The sequence below is a fragment of the Ochotona curzoniae genome, unplaced genomic scaffold (genome assembly GCF_017591425.1).
Source record: "Ochotona curzoniae isolate NIBS_2020 unplaced genomic scaffold, NIBS_Ocur_1.0 contig_4797, whole genome shotgun sequence".
In the NCBI taxonomy this organism is placed as follows: domain Eukaryota; kingdom Metazoa; phylum Chordata; class Mammalia; order Lagomorpha; family Ochotonidae; genus Ochotona; species Ochotona curzoniae.
This window is the reverse complement of record NW_024466390.1, coordinates 1,025,642-1,050,789: the sequence shown is the minus strand read 5'-3', so window position 1 is coordinate 1,050,789 and position 25,148 is coordinate 1,025,642. Positions and strand designations below refer to the sequence as shown.

Sequence of the window (25,148 nt, the reverse complement as noted above, 5' to 3'; positions counted from 1 at the left end):
CAGAAAATCATAAAGTAAGGGGGGGAGAAAGTTAGGTAATACAAAGCTCAACTGTTAGGAAAAATGACTGACTCTGAACTAGACCCCACAAACCTTTCCCCATACTTCTCTTTCCTCAGCAAAAATAGAAAGATGTTTTCCCTTTACCTACCAAATTTAGCATTAAAAAAATAAATTAAGGAGGATTTTGACCATTTGCAGAGCATCATGTATGGAGGTGGAGCTTCAGGGAACATCTGTCTTGGTGCCTTACCGCCTTTGCTCTGATCCCTAATGGGACTTACGGGGACACTCGTGGGACAGGCATTTGGTGCAGCAGTTAGGACACCACATGGGATGCCCGGATCCCGTGTTTTGAGTGCATAGTTTACCTTTCAGCTTCTTGCTAATGCACATCCTGCCTGAGTCGCTGCTGCCACGTGTGAGGCCTGGATGGAGTTGAGGGTCCTGGCTTCAGCCTGGCTCAGGCATGGCAGCTGCAGGTGTTTTGAGGAGTGAACCAGCAGATGGAAGCTCTGTGTGGTGGGATGGGAGGAGGGAGGTCTTTCAAATAAAATGATCAAGGGATTTCTGAGTTGGAAACCTTTCTGTTTTGTCCTTGAAGTCCTGCCTAATTTCTGTTGTATTCTATGAGTTCACACAGCTCAGAGGCCACTCAAGTCGTAAGGGTCCCGGGGAACTGAAGCTCACCATTGTGGAGGGTGTATGTGCAGAGCTGGGACTGGCTTCTGAGATCCCACCTTCTCTCCTGGCCTTACAGTGCTGGGTTTGCATCTCCTTCTCTGGGTAGATAGGCTTTGTTGCTGTTTTCCACGCTGAGCCCTAGGTCTCCTGCCTCTACAGGCTTTTACTCTCTTGAGTGCCACCCCATGTCAGTTTCTACCTCTCCAGTGTTACATGTCTTCCGCACATCACCACAATCATGATACTACTTCTTGAAAAGGATTCTCCCTTGGTTATCATCACTTGTGTATCAGACTTCCTGCCCAATGATTTGCATAGATTTTTGGTTTTCCACACCAGAGTATCCTCAACATGGGTTGATTGTGCAGCTCTCCAAAGAGATGCTTGCCAGGAAAGCAGCCCTCTCCGAGTGAAGAGGTGATGCCCCAGTGAAAAGGTTCCCTGGTGAGAAGAGTGTGGGAAACAGTGTTTACTTATTCTCATCTGAGAGGAATCATGGAACACCCTGGAAGTCTTGGAGGGCAGAATCTTGTCATATTACATAGCTTTTATTTGAGGCAGTATCATGTAATATTTGGAGAGCTCTAGCAGTACTTCAAAAAGCCGATGGGAGATGAAAGTAAAAGGTGTTTATTGCAGGTGCTTTGCATTTTTTTGGGGGGCAGCTACACAACTTTTGAAAACCCCCTAAGATGTTTGAGGAATGCATTTCTCAGAATGTTGTCTGCAAAATAGTCATGTGCATCTCTAAGGGTGCAGGGTGGGAGGGACCCAGTTATAAACCAAAAATAAGAGGTATAGTTGGTATAGTTGGGTGAATGTTATGATGCTGTGGGTTAAGCCTCTGCTCAGAATGGCTCATCCCACATGGGAGTGCCCTTGCCACTCTGATTCTGCCACAGTGTTCTGCAGATATCTCTCGGAGGCAGCAAATCACGGCCCATGTTCTTGGGGTCCTGCTACCCACGTGGGAAACCTGATCACAGTCCCTGGCTCCTTATTGCAACTGTATAGCTCTGGCTCTCTTGCTCATTTGGGCAGTAAACCATTGACTGGAAGGTTTCTCTCGCCTGTCTCATTCTGCCTTTCAGACAAACCTATGTTTTTGTTTAAAAGGGAGGAATACTTCCTACAATTGCCACAGAACTCCGTCAAGTGTAAAAAGCTTTGAACAGAAAGATTATCTATGAATTAGTCCTTCATTGCACTCATGCTTTGGCACTTACTTCAGTAGATTTCTGCCCTAGGGGTGGAGTACATTGTCTGTGCGCTCTCTTTATACCAAGCTGTTGCATTTGCTTAATAACTAGGAAATTGTGAAGTTTGCACTGTTCATATTTTTTCTCTCCATTTATTAGCCAGAGAGAAAATTCTCAGGCTTATAAAGATACTACATTTCATTTATTTTTTTGCAAGTGTATCATGCCCTAATTCTAATTTTAAATGTACACTGCGAACTTATTTTTAAATTATTACCTGTGGTAGATTTAGAAAGTTTTGTGACACAGAATTTGGGATCCTGAATTAATTGCTTTTCATTGAAAAGTTTTTAGGAACAGCAACTTCTGGTTTTATAAAGTAAATCCTAATCCATAGCTGTGCGGTACTTCTAACCTTTTATTGTTGATATGACTTACAGTACATAATCCGGTAGTTTTTAAACCCTCAGTTGAATATACTTGTTTGTTTTGTGGAGTGTACTAATCATCCTGTTTTCCTCCCCTTGTCTCCTAAGCTGAAAACTCGTCAAGGAACAGAACTGCTGATTCAGTCTGATAATGACTCTGTTATCAATGATTGGTTTAAAGTTCTCAGTACTACAATCAATAATCAGGTATGTGTTTCAGTTAGGTAAGACAAAGTTTACTTCAGAGTTGGTTTTTTGGTTTTTTTTTTTTAATCTTCTAGATTTTTTTCAGTTGCTTATTGCATATCTAGATTTCAGGTGCTGTATGCATAATTTTGGAAGTGGGCAGAAGTGGGAAGCGCAGTAACTAATTCAACAATCCCCAAAGGCTAGTGATCTAAGTGATGTAAAATTCTCATTTATGTAATGTTTGCTGCCAGTGGATTTGAAATCTTTGCACTCAGCAGTGGCTGGAAAGGAAGTGGTCTGAAGGAGAACACACAGCTCCTCACGCCCTCCTCCTGTGGACTGGGTGGAGGTGTGGTTCATGGCCTTCCCCTGGGATAGCCAAGTCAGCGGGCCTGCAGCCCTCTTGCATAGAATGATAGGGCCTTTGCATGTAGCCACTCACATGTTCCCGTAGGCATGACATCATCTTCAGGTTACTTACCAGACCTGGTACAGCGTACTTGTAAATTCTAAGTAAATAGTCATTATACTGTATTGTTTAGGGAAACAGTGACAAAAAAAAAAAAAAGTTCTGTTCAGTACAATTGCAGTTTTTTTTTCTCAAACATTTTTGATCTGTGGTTTGCTGAATCCACAGAGATGCAAGCCAGGCCAGCTGTGCAGTGTTTGTGCCACAACTGGACACCCTGGAGATTATATTGTCTAGTGCAGAGAAGTGCCAGGCAGAGATGTGAGGGGAAAGACACTGCCCCCTGCCTCACCTTGGTATGCAGTGCCTTGGTGTACCTGGTCCAGTTCCTCCTACTTACCCTACCCATCACCACTAAAGCCCCAGGTCCTTCTCAGGGGCTGCATTAGTCAGAAGGGTCATGAGCAGCAGGACTGTCCATTTTCAGACTCTGTTTTCCTAATTACCTTTCACCTGTGTGGGTCACTGATGGCCATGTGACAATGACAATGTGGAAGATAGTACTTAGGGGAAGTCAAAGGGAACTTTTACCTGTTGAAGAACATCGCTTACATGTGTCTTCACCTTCTCATTGGTAGGGTTGTATGATATTTCTGAATCTGACCCCTTGCCTTCTGTCTGTTCTTAAAACCATGACAGACCTTCACACCCTAATTTAAGTAACCTAAACAGCTTTGCTTGCTTCGTATTGTCTCCTGCTGGAAGACTGCTAATGTTGTGGCTCTGTGAAGCTTCCATTTCAGCTCTCTGCTCAGAGCACTTTTGTCCTGCCCATGAAAAGCCAGCACCCATGGCTGGCATTTGGTTCAGCAGCCGTTCCTGTGCTGATTGGATACCCACATCTCAGGTTAGGGTACCTGGGTGCAAATCCTAACTCCACTCTTCTTTTTCCTTGTTTTTAAGGAGACTGTTTATTTATTTGAAAGGTAAGGTTATAGAAAGAGCTGGAGAGAGAGAAAAATCTTCATCTGCTGATTCAGTCCATAAGTGGCTGCAATGATGGGCGCGGCCAGGCTGAAGCCAGGAGCCCGGCACTCCATCTGGGTCTCCCGTGTGAGTGGTACAGGTCCAAGGACGTAGGCCATTTTCTGCTCCCTCCCCAGGAGCCCGGCACTCCGTCTGGGTCTCCTGTGTTGAGTGGTACAGGCCCAAGGATGTAGGCCATTTTCTGCTCCCTTCCCAGGAGCCCGGCACCCCGTCTGGGTCTCCCATGTGAGTGGTACAGGCCCAAGGACGTAGGCCGTTTTCTGCTCCCTCCCCAGGGGCATTAGTTAGGAGCTGGAATGGAAGCGTAACAGCCAGGACTTGAACTAGTAGTGCTCACATAGGATGCTGATGTCACAGGTGGTGCTGGCTTACCTGGCTGTGCCACAATGCCAGCTTCCTTGAACACAGTCTTGATTCCAGCTTACTGCTGATGTGTTTCCTGGGGTGCCTGAGATGATGACTCAAGCTCTTAGGTCCCTGTCACCTTTATGGGAGACCTAGTTTAGAGCCTAGGTGTCTGACTTTGGCCTTGTGCAGCTCAGGTTGTCGCAGGTATTTTAGGGATCAAATAAATGGGAGGTATATCTCTGTCCCTCCCCAGCTCTCCCTCCCTTTCAAATAAATAAGATCGTAAATTAAAAAAAAAAATATATATATATATATATATGTTTGTTTTTTTTAAACAAGTGTAGCAACCTAAGCTTCCTCTGTGTTTGTAAAGGTACCTTCTGTTCTACTCATGTGGATTTTCTGCTGTAATCCCAGTCCTCTGACTTTACCTTTAAAGCATACACATGCAATTGTTTACCAGGAATACGAGCACCTTACTTTGGGGCGTAACCTCTGCATTCAGAGGTTACAGGAACTGCTGAGACAGGGTTTGGGGGATGTGATGACAGCACGGTCCTCAAACTGACTGGGAGATCTCACCTAGTATAAACATAGGAATGCCGAGCAAAGAGAGAACAGTCTTACTGGCTGTGAAGCTGTGAAATAACATCAAAGGATACCCAGCACTGCATGCAGCAAAGAGGTGGGGAAGACCTCTTCAAAAGGAGTTTCAAAACTTTGTTGACAGACAACTGAAGAAAATGAGAAACGAATTATCCTATGTTCATGGACATAGTTATGATGCCTGTGTCCCATATTGGGAGTTCCTGGTTTGACTCCTGGCTCTGGTCCTATTTCCAGCAGATCCTACACGGCAGTCCGTGATGCCGAGGGTGTTGGCTTTCTGCCACAGCCTGAGTTGATTTTCTTCCACTGGCTTTGTTCTGAGCTGGCCTCAGCCACCGTGGTATGGACATGCCAGGGGAGTGAGCCAGCACATGGGGGTTCTGTCTGTTTTTGTCTCTCCCAGGTAATAAAAAAGAAGACTGAGTAATGCAAAGGTACAGGATTCTTGCAACAATGTATAAATACGTAGATAGCACGGGTGCAATCATAGATTATGACGTTTGCGAAGCTGTACTGATTAACACAGCATGGCACCGGGCAGGGATGAGGGTCAGGATAAAGAACTGGAGACAGACACACACACCTCTAGATGCGTGCTGTCAGCCGCCCCCAGTAGAGCAAGAGGAAGAACGCCATGTCGGTTGTCAGTGTTGGCATCGTCAGATAACCTAGGAACCTGGCACCCTTCCCTGCACCAAACACAAAAACCAGTTCCAGGCACAGTGAGGCTGTTAAGATGCAGAGAAAAGTACAGCTTGAGAACTCCATGCAGTGTTTAAGCCTTGAAAGTGTGTGTTCCAGGACCTCGCTCCATCTAGTACCTGTGAGTCTGTGACTCACTGTTGTCACACCCGTGAGTCTGAGCCTTAGCTGCTATGGGCTCAGCCATGCCTGTGATCAGATGAGACAGCTTGTGGTAGCTCCTTGGAGGAGACTCAGTAGCCTGTGATTTGTCAGCAAGAGTTAATGTCAGTAGAAGACTGTTTTAAGACTTTTTATCACATATGATTAGTTTCCTGAAATTGTTGGTAGGAATGATTTTGTTGGTGATTCTGAGCTATATGTGCAACCGAAGCACAGAAGTAATGATTGGGCAATCTCTAACCAATAGGCCGTAGAGACCGATGAAGCCATTGAAGAGGAGACACCTGATTCACCAGGAATAGAAAAGCATGATAAAGAAAAGGACCAGAAAGAACTGAAGAAACTTCGCTGTAAGTCTTGGGACTAATGTTAACTGTGCCGGTGGTTTGAGTGAGCTGTGCTCTTAGCTTTTCAAAGATTTAAGATATTTATGTATAGAAAATCTGAATGCAGTCTCCAGTGTTACGAAAGAGCTGAACGAAGAAGTAGCTGCCATCTCAGCTTTCCACTAGCTGCTTCTTGGCGCATCCTTGTGGTTTTCAGCCTCATGTATGTGTTCTCTCACATTATGTTCAAATAGCAAATCCTGCACGTTTTGAGACAACAGTTGTCTTAGTTCCTTCCAGCCTGGACTGTACATGGATGTGAGTGCACAGATTTCCAGCTCACGCCTGCAGAAAAGAGCAGAACCAAAGTGAGAGGCTTTAAGAAGTATTTTTTACCCCAGACCCCTGGTGAATTACATCAGAATGGGCCATTAGTCATGACTCTGTTTAATCTTTATAAACAAATCCACATATTTAAGAAATTTTTGGGGGCCTGGTTAAACTCCTTGCCTTACATGCGCCAGGATCCCATATGAGTGCCGGCTCATATCCCAGTTGCTCCACTTCCCATCCAGCTCCCTGCTTATGGCCTGGGAAAGCAGTGGAGGACGGCCCAAGTCCTTGGGATCCTGTACTCATGTGGGAGACCTGGAAGAACCTCCAAGGTCCTGGCTTCAAATCAACTCAGCTCTGGTCATTGCAGCCACTTGGGAAATGGACCAGTGGATAGAAGGTCTCTCTCCTTCTCTCTCAGTGTATCTGCTTTTCTAATAAAAATGAATGAATCTTGGGGAAAAAAAAAGAATTATGGGGGTTCAAAGTCACTGGAAAGTTATACTGTCAGTTCTGCATTTTTGCTGTCCCATGTTCTAATGAAGTGTAAACCTATTTGGGATATTGTCACCAAATAGCAGTGTCAACACATACAACTTTGGTGATTTTTATACTGGATTAAATATGTTCTTTGTATCCTCAGTTTCCCCCAACTATGGTTATTTTCAAGAAATAATGCTTTAATTTTTGCAATGGTTTCTGAAAAAGAACCCAGGACTAAAAACAACATAAAATATTTTCCAGGTATTCCCATTATTAGCTGGGAGTATAATGCTAAAGAGTTAGTCATGCAGAATAAGTATTATTTAAAAACTATGAAATAAAAAAAATTGCACCAAAATAAGCATAATCTTTAATTCCATTTTTCATAAATTTGTTGAAATTCTCTGTCATAGCTCTGAACTGTTAATTCAAAAGATTAAGATTTTTTGAATTTAAGATCTATTTTTATAGTCTGGATTTTTTGTTTTTAGTATTTATTCTGTGTAAAGCTGATTAAGATAAGTAGGATTATTTGTGCAATAATGAATATAAATTAGGCTACTTTAGGAGTGGCTTGGCATACATGCCAAGTGAGTTGTAGTTGTGGCTAGTGAGGAAAGAGAATGTTGTGCTTGAAGTTGGGTCTGAGGACAGCCCTCAGGTGTTACTCTGAGTGCGTGCTGAAGCTGGAATAGCTGAATCTGCACCAGTACCTTGACACGGGATATTGACAGGAGGAGGTTTCAAGAGTCTACACGAAAACAAAATTGGAAGATAAAGTTCATTTTTCCTAAATTTTCCTGCAGCCACCTTGTGAAAACCTCTGAAAAACTGCTTCAGAAATCATTTTGTGAAAAGCTTACTCTCTCTGTTTTTGTTAAGCTATGAAAGTATCCAGCATAGATTCTTCAGAACAGAAAAAAACCAAGAAAAACCTAAAGAAGTTTCTCACCCGGCGCCCCACACTGCAGGCTGTTCGTGAAAAGGGGTACATTAAAGGTAGGTGAGCAAAGTGTGATAGTCTGCCCTGGCCAAGTTCAGGCGGTCCACATCGAAGACAAACTCCCGGCCGCTCATGAACTTCGCAGAGACACAGACAGAGGCAGTAATGCACATGCCAAGTTCGGCTGAACATTGGGTCGGTGTGAAACGCCAGGCTCAGCCTTTGGGAATCTCGGAAGAGGAGATGTGGCTGAAATCGGTGGCAGACTTTGAGAATCATGAATGACAGTGAAGCATTGTAGTTTAGAAATGTGCAGATCAGAAGAAATTTGAAAATTTGAACTATTGCTAAAAAGTAGAAGGAAAAAATGAATACATAATTTTATTACTGATATACCTGCCTTCCTCTGTCACTGAAGGTAATTTTGACATTGATCAGAGGTTCCTCCTTAATTTTATACATTTTTAATGTTATCAGTTTATCAACACCACTTTGCATTAACAAGATCTCAATAGGAAAGTTTATTTTATTTTTTATGTTATTACTGAAGCGTTTGGTACAGAGGTTGAGCCAGGCCACTGCCAGTCTGCCCTCTCCCCAGGTACAGGTTCTTGGCGACGTGCACCTGCTGGGAGGCGGCAGGATGCATCTCTCCAGCTCACGTGGAGTTCCAGGCTCCTAGACAAGGGAACCAGTGGATGGGAGGTGGCTTTTTTTTTTTCTATGTCTGTCTCTTTCTTTTTGCCTCTCAAATAAAGAATTAAAAAATAAAATCACGTGGTTTCCACAGGTAAGCGTCTTTCCAGAAGTAATCCTTTGTTTCTACATGCCTCAAAACAGTGACGTTTACTCTCGAGTGAAGATAATTTACACATCTCTATGAATGATTATAGCCTTTGTAGCAAAGACTATCGCCAGAGCCTCGAAACTAAAAATACATGGATGTCATACTGAAAAGATAGCTAAGACCTGTCACAAGAGTTCAAGTGAATCCAGTTAGAAGCCTCCAGAGTTAGAAAGGGGCTGGCATCCCACATAGGCACCGGTTCAGTATCTGGCTGCCAGGGCCTGGGAAAGCAGCGAAAGCGAGTCCAAGAGTTTGGGTCCCTGCCGCCCACAGTTCTCAGCATGGCTAAGGGGGATGGTCATGGGCAGTTAGGAATGCAGAGGGACCCTGGCAAGGGTGACTCAGGGAGCTCTGTGGAAACCTTCCGAAGTGCAGTTGAAAAAGCAGGTGGGGCCTGGCCTGGGCATTTGCGGAGTGAGTGGTAGCACAGCCGTTTGGTTTTGACAACATGTCTCTTTCAGACCAGGTATTTGGAGCCAATCTTGCTAATCTGTGTCAGCGAGAGAACAGCACGGTGCCCTTGTTCGTGCGGTTGTGCATCGAGCACGTGGAGGAACATGGTAAGAGGCCAACCCGCCCCTCGATTCCCCAGCAGAAGAACCCACAGTCCCAACAAAATGTCAAGACAGAGTAGGCATTTTGTTTGGGGGGAAAAAATCCCAGATCCCCCCAGAGACAAACAAACATAAAATCTTGTCTCTTAGTAAGACCTTGGTAGGTACCAAGTGCGTGTCTAACACTCATGAGCAATTGAGTGGTGTTCTTGGAAGCCCTTTGAGAGCTGGCGTGTGGTGAAAATGAAGAGGTGGTGATTGTGAAACTGGGTTTGCTAGGAAACGATGGTATGGATGGGCTGTGTTTGCACCAGGGTGGTTTCTCCTGTTATGATAAAGCGAGGTGATGCTGTGTGCGTGTGTCACAGTCCGTAAATATGTGCAAGTACTGTTAACAAAACACGTGGAGAGGCTACGTGGACAAGTTGTTTATGTCATTTCCTGTGGAACGTGACAAGCTCATTTCTGTTTTGGTCAACTTCAGTGTTTACACTATTTGTACTAGTTTTATGTAACTTTGACAGCGTGTTAGCAGCAGTCACACTAACTTACATCTGTTTGTCATCAGAAACATGTTGTGCAATTGAAGTGCATAATTTAATCTCCGCTTTCTGCTGGGCTCAGGTCTCTTGTCCACAGTGGCACCATATCACTCCCTTGCATTTGTCTGAAGTGAAGTGGGAAATGCATGTTCATGTGCATGGCACTGTCAGTCGAGGAATATCTGAAAATTCTGAGACTCACTTGCACAAATGCCTGATGATTCTGTTCTATGTATAAAATTAACTATCTACTGATCATATTTTGTTTTTTGATTTGCTAGTGTTGAGGTAATTGCAACCACTGTTGCTTTTAAGAGGTTTCTTCCATGTATGATTTTATGTGATAAAATGGTGTGCAAAAGAACAGGCCAGTGTTGTCATCTGCAGGCTTCCTCGGCTTTTTGAACTCTGCCAGGTGTTTGCAGAGGTTTCTCCTAAATCATTGGCATTTCTTCAGAGTTAGCATGCGTTCCTGGGCCCTGATGCGTTGTTTTCACAATAAACAAGTTGAGTTCTTTATGTTTATTAAACAGAACTTGGAGTGAATTTCCAGTCCTCCTCCCCCTGCCAAGCTCATACGCAAACTGTTGTGAGGAGAGGAGTATTTGTGTGTTGGTTTTAGGCTTAGATAGGCTTAGATTAACGAGTCACAATGCCCAGACAGGCAGGCCGCCCAAGACCCCTTAACCATCAGCTGCTGTTCACTGTCGCCCAGGTCTGGATGTGGACGGAATCTACCGAGTAAGTGGCAACCTTGCTGTGATCCAGAAGCTGAGGTTTGCAGTCAACCACGGTAAGGGGGCACCCCCTGCTGCTAGAGCCGAGAGCTTCCCTCTGCACTTGCAGGTCTGGCTCAGGTTACTCAGAATTGTCTGGTTCCTTCTACTTTTCAGATGAAAAATTGGACTTGACCGATAGTAAATGGGAAGATATTCACGTCATCACCGGAGCACTGAAGATGTTTTTTCGAGAATTACCAGAGCCTCTTTTTACATTTAATCATTTTAATGATTTTGTTAATGCCATTAGTAAGTATGTGCTTCCGCTCAACTTTTCCCTGCATACTCACATACTTAGGTAATGCCACATTTTCAGCAACAGTTTTGATGCCAGAAAAATTCCAGTTATGACCACCAGATGGCACTGTGTATTACCAAATAATCAGCTTCCAAAGGATGTCCTGGCTTTGCTTATCCTAGCACTGGCTGCCAAACACTTACTTGTGTAATTTGTTTCAGAGCAAGAACCAAGGCAGCGAGTCGCTGCTGTTAAGGATCTGATCAGACAGCTACCAAAGCCAAACCAAGACACAATGCAGATTCTCTTTAAGCATCTCAAAAGGTAAGAGGGAAGGGCAGGCTGAGACTTGGCGGGGTGCCGTGGGACCCGCGGTGGTCAGGGCCTCCGAGACCCGGGCTTGGATTTAAGCCACGCCACCTGCGGTCTCTGTGACTGGGAAGAGGATGCTCGCCCAACTCCTTTTAGTCCCAGTTCCTCCCAGGTGAAACCATGGGAGTCAAGAATGCATTAGATACTGTATATGCAGTGGCATCCTGTTGACATGTGGTAAATAACAGGAAGATGGGATTTTTAAGTTAAATTAAAGTGTATTAAGATACACTTGAGGGCGTTAAATTACCCTCAAGTGAAGATGTTGTAACTTTGTAGATATTTGAATAACTGTTTTCATCTTACAGAAAGACCTTTTACAGTACTAAAATAAGCAGTCCTGATAAGGAGGGTTTTTTGTCAACCCCCACCACCCACCTAAGGGAGTAACCATTGCTACCTGAATTCTAACTTAATTCCAGAAGTTTATGTTCTATCTAAAAAGTGAGTTAAAACTTTATATTTCTACAGTTAGAGTGTGCATGACACCAAAAAAAGATGTGTAGTGTGAAAAAAAATCTGTGCCTGGATTTCAGATATTGTAAGATGACGTGTCCTGTGGACTTTCCGAAAGGTCTGGGTGTAAGCAGCCCCTTCCCTCTGTGTGCACTCAGAAAGCGAGCTTCCGGCAGCCCGGGAGCAGCTTGGGAGGCACTTTCGTGTTCTAGGAGAATGCGCTAACGTTGTTCCTCATTTCTCCGTGTCAGCAGCTGCGTAGGTTTGTGATCCAAGGCAAGGGGATTTGACTTTCTTTTCTGACCACCTTTTTCTCCCCCTCCCCCTCAGGGTCATAGAAAATGGAGAGAAGAATCGGATGACCTACCAGAGCATAGCCATCGTTTTCGGTCCCACTCTGCTGAAGCCCGAGAAGGAGACGGGCAACATAGCAGTTCACACTGTGTACCAGAACCAGATCGTAGAGTTGATTCTCCTTGAGATCAATGCCATCTTTGGACGCTGACACTCGGTGCGGACGACCGGGGGGCTGAAGCCGGCTCCGTGGGCTTGCGCCTCTCGGTGCACAATGTGCTTAAGCTTTGGACCAACGGTGACTGTTTGATTTTGCACTTTTTTGAGGGGTCGGAAGGGCAGGGGAGCGTCAGGATGCCTGGTAGGCCCTCGTGTTTGCTGCTCTGTTGCGAGGTGGTGTAGGTGTGTAATTTTGAATTCTTATCCTCAAAGTCTGCATTTCATACTCTGAATTTCAGTAAAACAGCAATCAAAGCTTATAATTCTAACCAGTCAAACACACTGGATAATTTGATGAGAAAACTGTGTTTCCCTCCCGACTTTACCCTGCCCACCCCCACAACTGGACATTGTAGAATTTCTTCTCACAGTCTGTGGGTTCATCCCTTGGTAGAAGGACATTTCCTCTTGGTCATTTTGAAACCACTCGTGGGCATTTTCAACAGAATGAAGTATCCCTGTCCCGACACGTGTGTTTCCTTTTCAGGGTTTGTGCACGCGGTGGTGGGGACATGACCCCTTAGCGAAGGCTGGCTGCCTGCCCCGTGTCCCACGGCGTCCCGCTTGGGGAGCCCGGTTGCCTGTTGGGGCAGCACACTAATACTGCTTAAAACACTGTGATGTACTAGAGTTCTAGTTAGCATCAGTCGGTTCAGGGTATCTCTTTTTTTCCTCCCCCTTGGGCTGTCTTGCTTATCTTGAAATTGTAGCTAGCAACCCTAGTGATCCCTAGTGCCATACTGACCCTGTGGACATGGACACTGCTGTAAATAGAGGCCGGAGACTGGGCGTCCTTCAGCTGTGTATATACCTGTGTTGTATAGTCTCGGAGTCCACTCTGATGCTGCGTTCCGAATCGTGCTGTTGGCGACCTTCTCCAGGAGCATCAGTAGGTTCCTCCAGAGACAGGCTGGTACTTGGGAAAGTCAACCGTGTGCACTTTTAGATTGTAATTACATTCACAGGCAAACCACTATAATGCGAATGGTACTGAAAAAAGAAAATGTCGACCAGACCTGTTTAATGGTAAATGCACTACAAGAGAAATCTTTTAGTTTATTTAATATGTACAGAGTACGTTAGAAACAAATTTATAACAGAGTTCTAACTCTTTAAGTTTGAATAGTGGAAACCCATGTGTGCATTAGCTGGATGTTGGGTAGAAGACAGCGTTGCTGTGTTGGTGGAATTTCTTTTTACATTACTAATGTAGATGGATTTGTACAGTCGAACAGGGTTTGGAAGGTTTTGTTACAAGGAGCATGGTGTGTTGAAAATTTTTTAAATGTATTTTTCTAGATTAACTACTGTATATGAAATGTCTAATCTAATAAAGAAAACTATAAGAGGTTTAGAGATTTTTCCCATTGGAAATGTGCATTTGCGCTTTTAGTTTTTTGTTGGTTTGGTTTTGCATTTACTTCGTATTCTCATACCTCATTTAAAAGAAAAAAAAAAAAATCAACCGAATCCAATGTTTCCTGTGGCAAATATGGTTCCTCATATTATGCCCTTTCTGCCACTTTCCATGCCAACACCATCCTCATCCCCACACATGCTTTTTTTTTCCCTTTTTTAAATTTCTTCATTATTTGAAAGGGAATGATCTGTGGCCCCGATTCCTTGAGATTGATTTTGTGATTTACAGATCGCTTTCCTGGGGAACAAATATATTTTTTTTTGTTTTGTATAATCTGTGTAGAAGAAAAAAAAACCTCTCTCACCTGTGTCTCGTGGTAAAAAATAATCCTCTGTGTGTGTGGTTGTGATCTTGTCGTGGGTAACCCGGCTCTGTGTGCACTGGAGCCGACGTTCTGGTCCCGGAGGCAAGGCCCACGGTGTGCTTCGGACCAGCTCCTGCAGCAGCTACTTCCTGCTGAAACTCAACTCTGTACCCTGCTGCCTCTTGGCAGTCAGGAACATTCCAGAGATGAAAATGGTCCTGTGTTTCTTGTTTCCGAGTACCTGTATGTGTATGTGGAGTCTTTGATGTCGGGGGAGGACCCATCCAACCACCTCCTTGTAGTCCTGTGTGTACAGTGAAATCGGTGTATTGTGTGTTCAACCTCTGTGAACTGAAATACCTCCCCTGTTTTTGTAATAACAAAACCAGTAATATTTTCCTGTCTCGACACTTGATTTTTTTTTTGGTAGAAAATATATTAAAAGCTAAAATAAATGATCTGTAGAATTTCATTTTATGAATAGACTTTCCTTTAGAATGTCATAAAAAATGGCTAGTTGGGGGCTGAAAAAGTGTGCTCAGAGCGTAGAAGAAAAACTCACTCGAATTTTTCACCTATAAGAAATTTTTACTCTTTATGCTGGAAAAAGTAAGGTGATTAATAACGCTGAAAAATGATATAGATAGAGGCAAATCCCTTTTTCCTTCTATGCAAAGCGCAAATGAAATCAATTGGACAAACTGTGGGCTGAGGGGCCGAGAGAGGCTGCGTTTGTGACAAACACGGGTGTGTGTGTGTGTGTGTGTGTGTGTGTGTGTGTGTGTGTGTGTGCGCGCTGTTGCCTGTGACAGGTCAAACCTGCAGGCGTGATGGCAGCTGTCCGTACGATGTCTGTTTCAGACCTATAGTAGGGGAGATGAAGAGAGTAAAAGCAGATACAGGGCCCCGTAATTGTGCCAAGAAGTAATCTCCCAGCACAGGAGCCGACTTCTAATTAAATGTTGAAAGTAAACATTTAGTTTCCCATGACACTAATTCTCAAACATCTTTAAGCTTTTTTTGTTAAACACACAGAGGAATCCACAGCATGTCATTTTAGTAAAGAGGAAGATAAAAATAGTCCGGTGGGCGTCACGCCGTCACCAGTTTAGTAGAACACAAATGTTCCAATATTGCATTCCTGTTAAGAATGGGTAGAAAATAAAGACTTGATCGCATTTGCTGTTCAAACTCCAGCCATCAGCTGCAATGGTACTGTTTCTCCAAAAGCATGCCTTCAGTGTGAGACCAGGGGAGCATTTAGCGGGATCCTGAGCCTGCCTCTTCCAACCTCGCATGTGGGCAGTTTAAAAATGGCATTCCAGTCCAACAAGGACAGTCCTCTGATAAGCAGCATTCACTTGAGTCTAGGAATGAGAGCAGGCACTCAGTGATGCCCAGCAGTCTCGCCCTTACAACCAGGGTTATGAGGACCTGTTGGGGTCAGCTGGGATGCCCTGGCAGAGCGGCCGCTGAAGAATACCTAATGAGACCCCTGGAACTGCTGACGATGGGGTTACCCTGCTGGGGAACCTCAGTGAGTCCTCCCAGCAGAAGGCACGTGACCCCATCGTGGTCGTAAGTATATTCAGCTGGACCAAGTGGTCACAGTTGAACCTCATGTGAGTGTGGCTCCTAAATGGACTTTTTCATCACTTCCCTTCTTCCACAGGAACAAGAGGGGGAAAAAAAACCACACACACAAAAATCGGAAAGGGCAATTTCATACTGTTCTCAGAAGCAGAACACTTGTAGAGCAAGGTACCTGTTTAATTGGCCATTACACTGTGTATTCAGGAAAGCGTAGGATATGGATTTTTTTTTTTCTTATCAACTCTTCCCCCTTACTCTTCTGTCCTACTAGAGTTTTGAGAAAAGCCCTCTCTGGGAGACATTTCCCCCAGTCTTTCGGGTAGTTTGAAGGTTGTTGCTCTTACTACAAGTAGTGTAAATCGCATTGAAACTTGCCATGTCACCTTGAGTCTTAGCAGGTGGGTGACATCTGTGGAGATTCTGGGCAGACAGATGATGCCATCAGAGGCCATCGCCCCCGGGCCTTGGCAGAGACCTGGAGAAAGCAGAGCTCAGAGCCCCAGGGAAGAGCTGCATCGGGACTTCCTTGTCTTCCTGAACATTTTGGGAAGTGGTTTATTCTAGGTAGGAAAGATGGGAGTCATTAGCTGTGAAGTTCGAACTCACTGGAGCTGACACGATGGTGTAGTAAGCTAATCCACTGCCTTGCGGCACTGGCATCCCATATGGGTGCTAGTTTGTGTCCCAGCTGCTCCACTTCCAATCCAGCCCCCTGCTGGTGGCCTGGGAAAGCAGCAGAGGGTGGCCCAAGCGCTTGGGGTGTGGGAGAAGCTCCTGGCTCCTGGACTTGGATAGGCTGAGTTCCAGCTGTTGCAGCCATTTGGGGAAGTGAACTTCTCTATCTCTCCTTTAACTGTAAAATCTTTCAAATCTTTAAATAGATTTCATTGATGAATAAAACAGAAAAGAACCATGAAAGACCTTCACGCGCATAGCTTGCAGCTGTGGGGTGGGATAGCGTGTCCCCAGCTTGCTAGTAAATGCCTGAAGCCCTGTGGGTACTTGTGGATGAGAAGCCTGAAGTTTGTGACCCCATGGTGGTTGGTCTGGTTCTGACGACAATGAGTACATGACTCACAGGCGGTTAGCGTTTATATACCCTGGCCACGCTGCTCGGAATGGTGATTGGTGTCCTAGGCAAGGCGGTGGGGTGGCACGCAATTACCTTACACCACTCAGAATGTTTAATTCTGGAATGTCCCACTCGTTTCTGGCAGCAGTTGAACACAGTTAAACATTACAAACTGAAATCGTAGATAAGAGGTGTCTGGAAGGAAGGGTGACAGCGCTGGTGGTAGGGTTCCTTTAAAGCATATTCTAGAATGTTCTGCAATACAATTTGAGGAACAAACAAGTATCCTGTTTCTTTCAAGCTGAGTTCCTATTGATGTGACAAGTGGAGGCTTCCACGGGGAGGTGGCAGGGATAGGTAATTTCTGTGTTCTGACCTCTCTGAATTCTACATGTCAAGAAAATAATCTGTTTCTCCCTTCTGGACGCAGAATTGGACTCCGTTCGATCTATTTCTGTCCACTGGCATTGCTGGGCAGGCTCCTGTGCCCCTGGGTCTCTGTTGAATGTTTGGCTTTCACTTGTGCTCTAAAACAAGGCTGTCCAGCTAAGAGTCTGCAGTCACATAAGGCAATGTGGAGCTTTTCTGGGGGAGATGAGGCACTCAAGACAGAGTCGCATTCTGCTGTGTGTCTAGCGTGTTATCCACCCAACGGTGCAAAAGGGCAGTCCCACGTTTTGGCTGTTGTGAAATGCTGCTCTCAACAAAGGCACCGATGTCTCTTTGAGATCCACCAGGCTCGACTGCGTGCCTGGATGTGGCACCCGAGGAGAGGCAGCAGGAACAAAAGCACTTAGTCTCATGAGAATTAAACGCTGTTGTGCATTAGAAGGCATGGAAAGGATGAAAAGGCAACTCGGACTCGGAGAAAATCATAATGGAGAGTGCTTTAGGGGGTTCAGGGGGAATGTAGCGTTAGCTTTTCATTTCCTGCTTTTTAAAAAAGATTTATCTATCTTTATTGGAAAGTCATATACAGAGAGAAGGAGAGGTAGAGAGGAAGATCTTCCGTCCATTAATTCCCTGTCCCAAGCCTCAGCCAGAGGTGAGCCGATCCAAAGCCAGGAGCTTCTGGGTCTCCCACGTGGGTGTAGGGTCCCAAAGCTTTGGGCCATCCTTGCTTGACTGCTTTCCCAGGCCACAAGCAGGGAGCTGGATGGGAAGTGGGACTTCTGGGATTAGAACCAGGGCCCATATGGGATCTTGGCGCATTCAAGGCGAGGACTTTAGCCACTAGGCTACTGCTCCGAGCCCAATCTTTCTGCTTTTTAAAAATGCTCTCGTATCTGACAAGGAAATGTTACTCAGAACATAGAGAAAATGACTGAAATGCAACACTAGAATACGCTGCTTGAAAAAAATGGGCTTGATTAGACTTTTCTCCAAACAAGGTGGGGCAGGATAGGCCATTAGGACAGGAAAAGATGTCCAGCACCACTCAGTGTAGAGAGATCATGGATCCCAACCATGAGATACCAGGATGAGCATTTGGCTCAGCATTTAAGACGCCAGGTTAGATGGCTACAGCCTGCACTGGAGCACTGGGTTTGAATCTCAGCTTGACTCTAGCTTCCTGCTAACACAGACCTTAGGAGGCAGCATGTGATAGATTTCAAAAAGGTGGGTCCTGCCACCCCTGGGGAGACCTGGATTGAGTCCTCAGCTCTTGCGGAGTCAGTGTTGGGCTATGTCCCATCTCTGTCCCCATCTCTCCATCTCTTACATCAAAACAAACATGCAAAAACCGGGATACCACCTCATGCCGCCCAGGATGGGTGCGATACACAACAAAGCAAAATAAATGTTGGCAAGAATTTGGAGAAATTGAAATGGTTGGGAATGTAAAAAAAAATGGGACAGCTGCTGTGGGAAACAGTATGGAGGTCCTTTAAATTAAAAATAGAATAACCGTCTGGTGCAGTAGTCCCACTTTTGGGCATATCCCCCAAATAATTTAAGTTTTTAAAATTGATGTGCGTTTTGTTGAAATGCAAACAGAGATAGAAGCGGACATCTTCCCTCTGCTGGGAATCCTCCCCTAAAACCCACGACAGCAGGGACTCGGCCAACCAAAGGCAGGTGCCCTGGACCAACCTGTGTTTCCCAAGCGGTGGCAGGGCCCCAACTACCTATACTGCCACCTGCTGCCCCCCCAAGGTGTGCATTAGCAAAAACTGAAGTTGCAAGTGGAACTGTGACTCCAACCCAAGCAGTCCCAGATGGCATGTGGGTGTCCTGAGACATGTCTTAACGACCGTACCTGGGGTTTAGTTAAAAATTCAGTTATGAGAGTGCCGTGACCGCCTTTCTAGTGCTCGGTAGCACATGCAGGTGATGGCAGTCGTGGGACAGCGCAGATGGGATGTGTCCACTCTGGGCTGGACGGGGCTCTTCAGGAGGTTGATTCTAAGGAGGAGTGTCACAAAAGTCCCTCCAAAATACATGTGGGAGAGAGCTATTTTATTTTTGAATTCTTCATGTGTGCCTAGATATATGGTGCTCAACTAGCTTAACATGGAGAGGAACCCCCTGCCAGGGCTTTAACTCGTGCATGTTTGTCCTGCTCCAGCCTCATCATGGGACTGGAAGACTGTTTCATGGACTGAACTTCTGTTGCCAGTTCTGTGAAGATGCTGTGGTCTGCTGAGAACAGCTCTGGAGAACTGTGCCTTGCAGGGAGCCTCCTGGGACACTGAGAAATCTCGGAGTGTTACGCTGGGAGATAATATTGTAGAAGCGGTGTGTCGGGACCTTCTTACATATACGTTTTAGAAATGTTTCCCTTGGAAATATTTTCTAGAACTTTCATTTAGAAACTGTATCTCTTAGCAATTGGTGGAAGAAATAGTTCTAACTGGATGGAGCATGGTCTTGGGACCCAAAGTACTTTGTCATTTATTGCAGACTTGTAATAATGTCCTGTGTGCGGCACTATGGCTCTGTGACTGAATCCTTACCTTGCAAGCACCATTCTTGCACGAATCGCACATGGGTGTTGGGTCATGTCCTGGTTGTTCCACTTCGTATCCAGCTCCTGGTTTGTGACCTGGGAAAGCAGTAGAGAATAGTCCAAAACCTAGGGACCCTTTGCCCACGTGGGAGACTCAGCAGAGTCTCCTGGCTCCTGACATAGGATTGGCTCAGCTCTAGCTGTTGCAGCCACTTGGAGAATGAATCAGCAGGTGGAGATCTTTCTGTATCTCCTTCCTTTGTATATCTGCCTTTTCAATAAAACAAAACAAACAAAACAACTTAAAAAAATAATATCCTGTATGAAACAGTTAAGATCTCAAAGGGTGGGCCCAGTGTGGTAGCCTAGTGGCTGAAGTCCTCACCTTGCATGTGTTGGGCTCTCATATGGGAGCTGGCTCTATTCCCGGCGACCCTGCTTCCCATCCAGCTTCCTGCTTGTGGCCTGAGAAAGCAGTTGAGGATAGCTCAAAGCTTTGGGACCCTGCACCCGTGAGAGAGACCTGGAAGAGCCTCCAGGCTCCTGGCTTCGGATCGGCTCAACACCTGCCATTGCAGCCGCTTGAGAGGTGACTCGATGATTTGAAGATCCTCTCCGTTGTTCCTTCTCTCTGTGTATCTGGTTTTCCAGTAAATTTATTTTAAAATAAATTTTAAAAATCTCAAAGGGTGTGTAAAGTTTCTATATTTTTTTATAAAAAATTTCTTTGTATTTGAAATGCAAAGAAGGAGACAGATTTTCTGTCTTCTAATTCACTCCCTAAATGACCACAATGGCTAGAGCTGAGCTGATCTGAAGCCAGGAGCTTACTCTGCATCTCCCATGCAGGTGCAGGGTCCCGGGCTTTGGGCCATGCTCTACTCCTTTGCCAGGCCGCAAGGAGGCAGCTGGATTGGAAGTCGAGCAGCTGGCGCATGAACCTAAACTTGTATGGGATGCCGACCCTGAAAAGCTTCTCTTTAACAGCAGCCTAAATCTGTCCCAGACAGAGGGAAGGTATTTGGGAGTCTCAAACCAAGTCTGTAGGTGTGCACGTGGCTCCAAGGTGAAGGGTCAGGACGAGTGGTCAGACAGGGCACGCACAAACGATGCAAGAATCCCCAGGAGAAGCCTTGTCAGGATTTGGGAAAGAAGGTGGTGGCATCAAGTTTCCAATTCCCACTTTCAAAGGGTGACAAGGTATTCTCACAGAAACAAGCAGGTGCAAGCAGCAGGTCAGCTGTAAGATCGCCTGGGTGCGGGCGTTTATGAGAAACTTGGAGGCCATGGAGGCGGCATGGGCTGGGCCTGAGGACAGCAGGAGCGGCATTGCAGCCAGCGGGTGAGGGGCAGCTGCAGCCCTCTAGGACTTCTGAAGCCTCCCTACAACTCCCTTCCAACAAAAAGGGACCGCAAATGGAATGAGGAGTGACTGGGAGAATGGTGCCAGGTGAGAGGGGTTGCTTGGCTGCACGTGGGGCAAGGGTGGGTGGAGCCCAGGAAAGGCCAGAAGGGAGCTGCACGAGGAACCTGGGAACTCCTTTCTGAACTTGAAACTTCAGCTCCGTCGCTTTCCAGGAAACTGCTTACTCAAAAGACAAAACCAAAACAAAACAAAACAAAACAAACGAGCATCGTGGTATCGAGGTTAAGTCGCGTATAAAGTAGACAACTACAAAGAGAGTGGGGTGCAGAATAACAGCCCCGCGAGGAAGAACAGTGTGTCAGAAACATGCCCACAAAAGAATACAGCTGCAAATGCACTATGGTTGCAAAATGAGCTACAAGTCGCTCAGTGTGTGTGTGTTTTGAGACCTGTTTGTTTGAAAGGCAGAGTTGTGGAGGCAGGGAGAGGGCGAGACAGAGCAGGGATATCTTCAGTGTGCTGGCTGCAGAGCTGGGGCTGGGCTGCTCCCGCGTCAGGAGCCCGGAGCTTTCACGGCTGCCATGTGGGTGGAGGGGCCCTAGCACTTGGACCATTCTCCCTGGCTTTCCTGCGTATATTAGCAGGGAGCTGAATCAGAAGGGAACAGTTGGGACTCAAACTCGTGCCCATATGGAATGGCAGCCCCATGGGTGGCAGCCTTATACAGCCAGCTGAGCTACAAGTTTGTGAACAATAATCCAAGACACCAAAGAACAGCAGAAATCAGTGCTGGAAGAACTGAAAAGTAAGATTACAAAACTGACAGAAGAATGAACAAACATTTGAGAATTATAGACAAGAAGAAATAGAACAGATAAAGAGATGGTGCTTGAAATTAAAACACCGGGGACAGCACTGTGGTAAAACTGCCAAAATCGCTGCCTGTGGGGTTGGCATCCCACAGGGGTGTCAGTTTGAACCCACCTGTGACCCAGCTCCCTGCAGATGTACCTGGGGAAGCGGTGGAGGATGGTTCAGGCACCTCTCCATGTTTCTCTTTCTGTAACTGTGTTTCAAATAAATAAATGAACAATTAAAAGAAAAAAGATGTAAAAGAGGAAGCTTTAACAATGAAAGATTTAGTAAAGTTTTAAGAAATATGACAAGCGAGTCAAATAAATCAAATTACATAAAGAAAACCAAGACAGGGCCTGGTGCAGTAGCCTAGTGGCTCGAGTTCTCAACTTGCATGCACCAGGATCCCATGTGGTTCGTATCCTGGCTGCTCCACTTCCCATCCAGCTCTCTTCTTGTGGTCTGGGAGGGCAGTCGAGCATGGTTCAAAGCCTTGGGACCCTGCACCCACGTGGGAGACCTGGAAGAAGCTCCTGGCTCCTGGCTTCAGATGGCCTTAGCTCTGGCTGTTGCTGCCACTTTGGGAGTGATCCAGCAGGTGGAACATCTCTTCTGTATCTCCTTTCTGTCTATTTGTGTTTCCAGTGAAAAATAAATCTTTAAAACAACAATAAAAAACAAAACTAAGACAAAGAAAACATTAAGTGTTGTATTTAAAAAAGACTTCTGAAATTAAGAAAAAAATTATCTATTGAAAGACCATACAAAATAACTAATATTGGCATAAAACAGCCGAGAGTAAGAGAGCGCCTAGAAAAATTCCTATATTATGTAGTAGAAAATGAAAAAAATGGGTATTTATAAGATGTTCAATTCTATCATTTCCCGAGTCCTTGAGAATCAGGATTCTAGGGATTGCAGCTTTAAAAGGAAATGCTCTGTAGGGAATCGCCGGAATTGGAAGTGTCACAGCACACCAGGAGGTGTGTTAGTTGTGAGTCTGTGTGTACGTAGATATAATTTATTAACTGCCCACTGAAAAGAGTGGCTGAGAGAAGAGGATCCTTAGCTAGTAGATTTTGACCTTGGACTATAACTTTTTCAAAGGAACCAAGGCTTTTGGGAGATAGTGCGGCTCCCAGGCATGGGACATGACGCGCACGAGATGCTCCTGGATGATCTTGTCATGCCGGGAAGCCGTGGGCGCCACTGGGATCTTGTCAAGGATCCTGGAGGCCACTTGAAGGAGAGTCAGTCCGCTGGCACAAAGCAGGTAGTTTCAGGCTCAGTAGTAAGAATCGCTGTGACTTGGAACCCAAAATACACAACAATATTTGAAAATTGTCCAGAAGCTGAGAGGGGACCAATTCATATCACTTTGAAAACCAGAAAACGGAATGAATGAAGCATTTGTCTTGTTCCCTTTGTATACATTCGACCTTTGACCAAGTGGTAGATGCGAGAAAGCATCTCAATCTCAAAGTTCCCAGTTAATGGTTGAGAAGGAAATGATGCAGTACCATTCATTTTAGAGTTGACAAGTAGCGGCATTAAGCATCCATGGCCACTGTCATTCTAAAAGCAGAAATAACCAGGCACAACACGCGTGCAGGTGGACGTCAGCAGCACTCCTGAGTGTGGAATGTGAATCCTGCTCTCGGTCTGGCTTCCCAAAAGCACAGAGGACAGACACAGTCATCCACACTGCGGGAGACTCAATAAGATAAAAGATCTGCTTCGACAAATAAGACTGCAAGGGGAAGGGGGGGCGGAACCTGCACATCTGTACATTTTTTTTTCCAGTGGAAACGTGGGACTCATTTAAAGATTTATTTTTATTATTTTTTTCATTGGAAAGGCGGATATACAGAGAGGAGAGACAGAGAGGAAGATCTTCCGTCCGATGATTCACTCCCCAAGTGAGCGCAACGGGCCGATGCTATGCCGATCCGAAGCCAGGAGCCTCTTCTGGGTCTCCCACGCGGGTGCAGGTTCCCAAAGCTTTGGGCCGTCCTCGACTGCTTTCCCAGGCCACAAGCAGGGAGCTGGAAGGGAAGTGGGGCTGCCGGGATTAGAACCGGCGCCCATATGGGATCCCGGGGGTGCAAGGCGAGGACCTTTAACCACTTGCGCCACCGCGCCGGGCCCCTGTGGGACTCATTTAAAAACACAAAAATTGGGGCCTGTGTGGCGACTCAACCGACTAATCCTCCACCCATGGTGCTGGCATCCCATATGGGCACTAGTTTGTGTCCCAGCTGCTCCACTTCCTATCCAACTCCCTGCTTGTGGACTGGGTAAAGGGGCGGAGGACGGCCCAAGTGCTTGGGCTCCCGCGTACCCGTCTGGGAGGCTGGAAGAAGCTGCAGGGTCCTGGCCTCAGATCGGCTCAGTCCTAGCCATCGTGGCCGTTTGGAGAGTGAGCCAGTGGGTGGAAGATGTCTCTCTCTGTCTCTCCTTTGCTCTGTAAAATCTGCCAATGAAAAATAAATCTTTAATAAGTAAATAAATAAAAAATGAAAGCACAACAGTCAAAAGTCAATTTTTCACTTATTTATTACATTTTTCTGTTCCCTGTGCCCTGAATGTTATATCCATATGGTAGGAATACTATGCCATGTTTTACAGCTTATATATTATGCACATTTTTTACTAAATCCTGCAGTCAATAACACCATACTAATTTTAGAATGGCTGCAGAGATAGTATTTAGACCCAATCAGGGAATGTTTTATTATTATCTTGTTGACTTTTCCAAACATCAGAAATTGATGGAAAAAAATGGTAATGCAGATTAATGTGGCTGTAGCGGTGAATTCCGTCAAAACCCGAGGCAGTATCATTCTGGAATTCAGAACTCTACTCCATCTCGGCAGAGAAGTCAGCGATATCACTGACACGTGGATGGTTCTCTTCCATCTCATTAATATAAATGAAAACATCAGCCAACATTGGAGCCAGAGCACACTCATTTATCAGCTTCTAGCCACAGCATGGCTGCGGATACAAGAACTGGGGGAAAAAATTGGTGAAGTTCTTTGAGAATAAGTGGGTTATGTGGAACTGAGAATACAGAGTGCTGTGTGATTACCATAGAGTTAGCTATGGGTATCTTATGTCAGTTATTAAACAGCCCCGGGAGACAGTGGGTCTGTAAGCAGGACTAGTAGTGTTGATTCTTAGTATGGTACTGACCGAACGAGGGATTCTTGGGAGGGGAGGACCGAGGCACATCAGACTAGAAAGAAGAGGTGGATGGTGACTCCCCACTGAAATGTCCCCTCTCTGAGCAGAGGACTGGACTTGTGGGTAGCTCCTTCTTCCAGCTTTCCGCCACTGTAGACCTTGAGACTAAACGGCGATAGCTCCATGTGAGAGACCTGGATTGAATTTGTAACTCCTGGCTGCCACCCTTGGGCCCAGCC

The 25,148-nt window shown here is 45.6% G+C and overlaps 1 protein-coding gene across 3 annotated transcripts in view; it reads left to right on the top strand.

The window, feature by feature from the left end:
- Positions 1-13,517, top strand: part of ARHGAP12 (Rho GTPase activating protein 12) — a 106,309-nt gene extending 92,792 nt beyond the window's left edge. For all 3 annotated transcript variants that reach the window (XM_040988081.1, XM_040988083.1, XM_040988082.1), the window contains 8 exons: positions 2,420-2,518; positions 6,025-6,127; positions 7,802-7,918; positions 9,171-9,269; positions 10,521-10,598; positions 10,699-10,833; positions 11,044-11,146; positions 11,981-13,517. In XM_040988081.1, coding sequence (XP_040844015.1) covers positions 2,420-2,518; positions 6,025-6,127; positions 7,802-7,918; positions 9,171-9,269; positions 10,521-10,598; positions 10,699-10,833; positions 11,044-11,146; positions 11,981-12,155 — 909 coding nt within the window. In that variant the 3' untranslated portion in view covers positions 12,156-13,517. The remainder of the gene's footprint in view (positions 1-2,419; positions 2,519-6,024; positions 6,128-7,801; positions 7,919-9,170; positions 9,270-10,520; positions 10,599-10,698; positions 10,834-11,043; positions 11,147-11,980) is intronic.
- Positions 13,518-25,148: the final 11,631 nt, after the last annotated feature.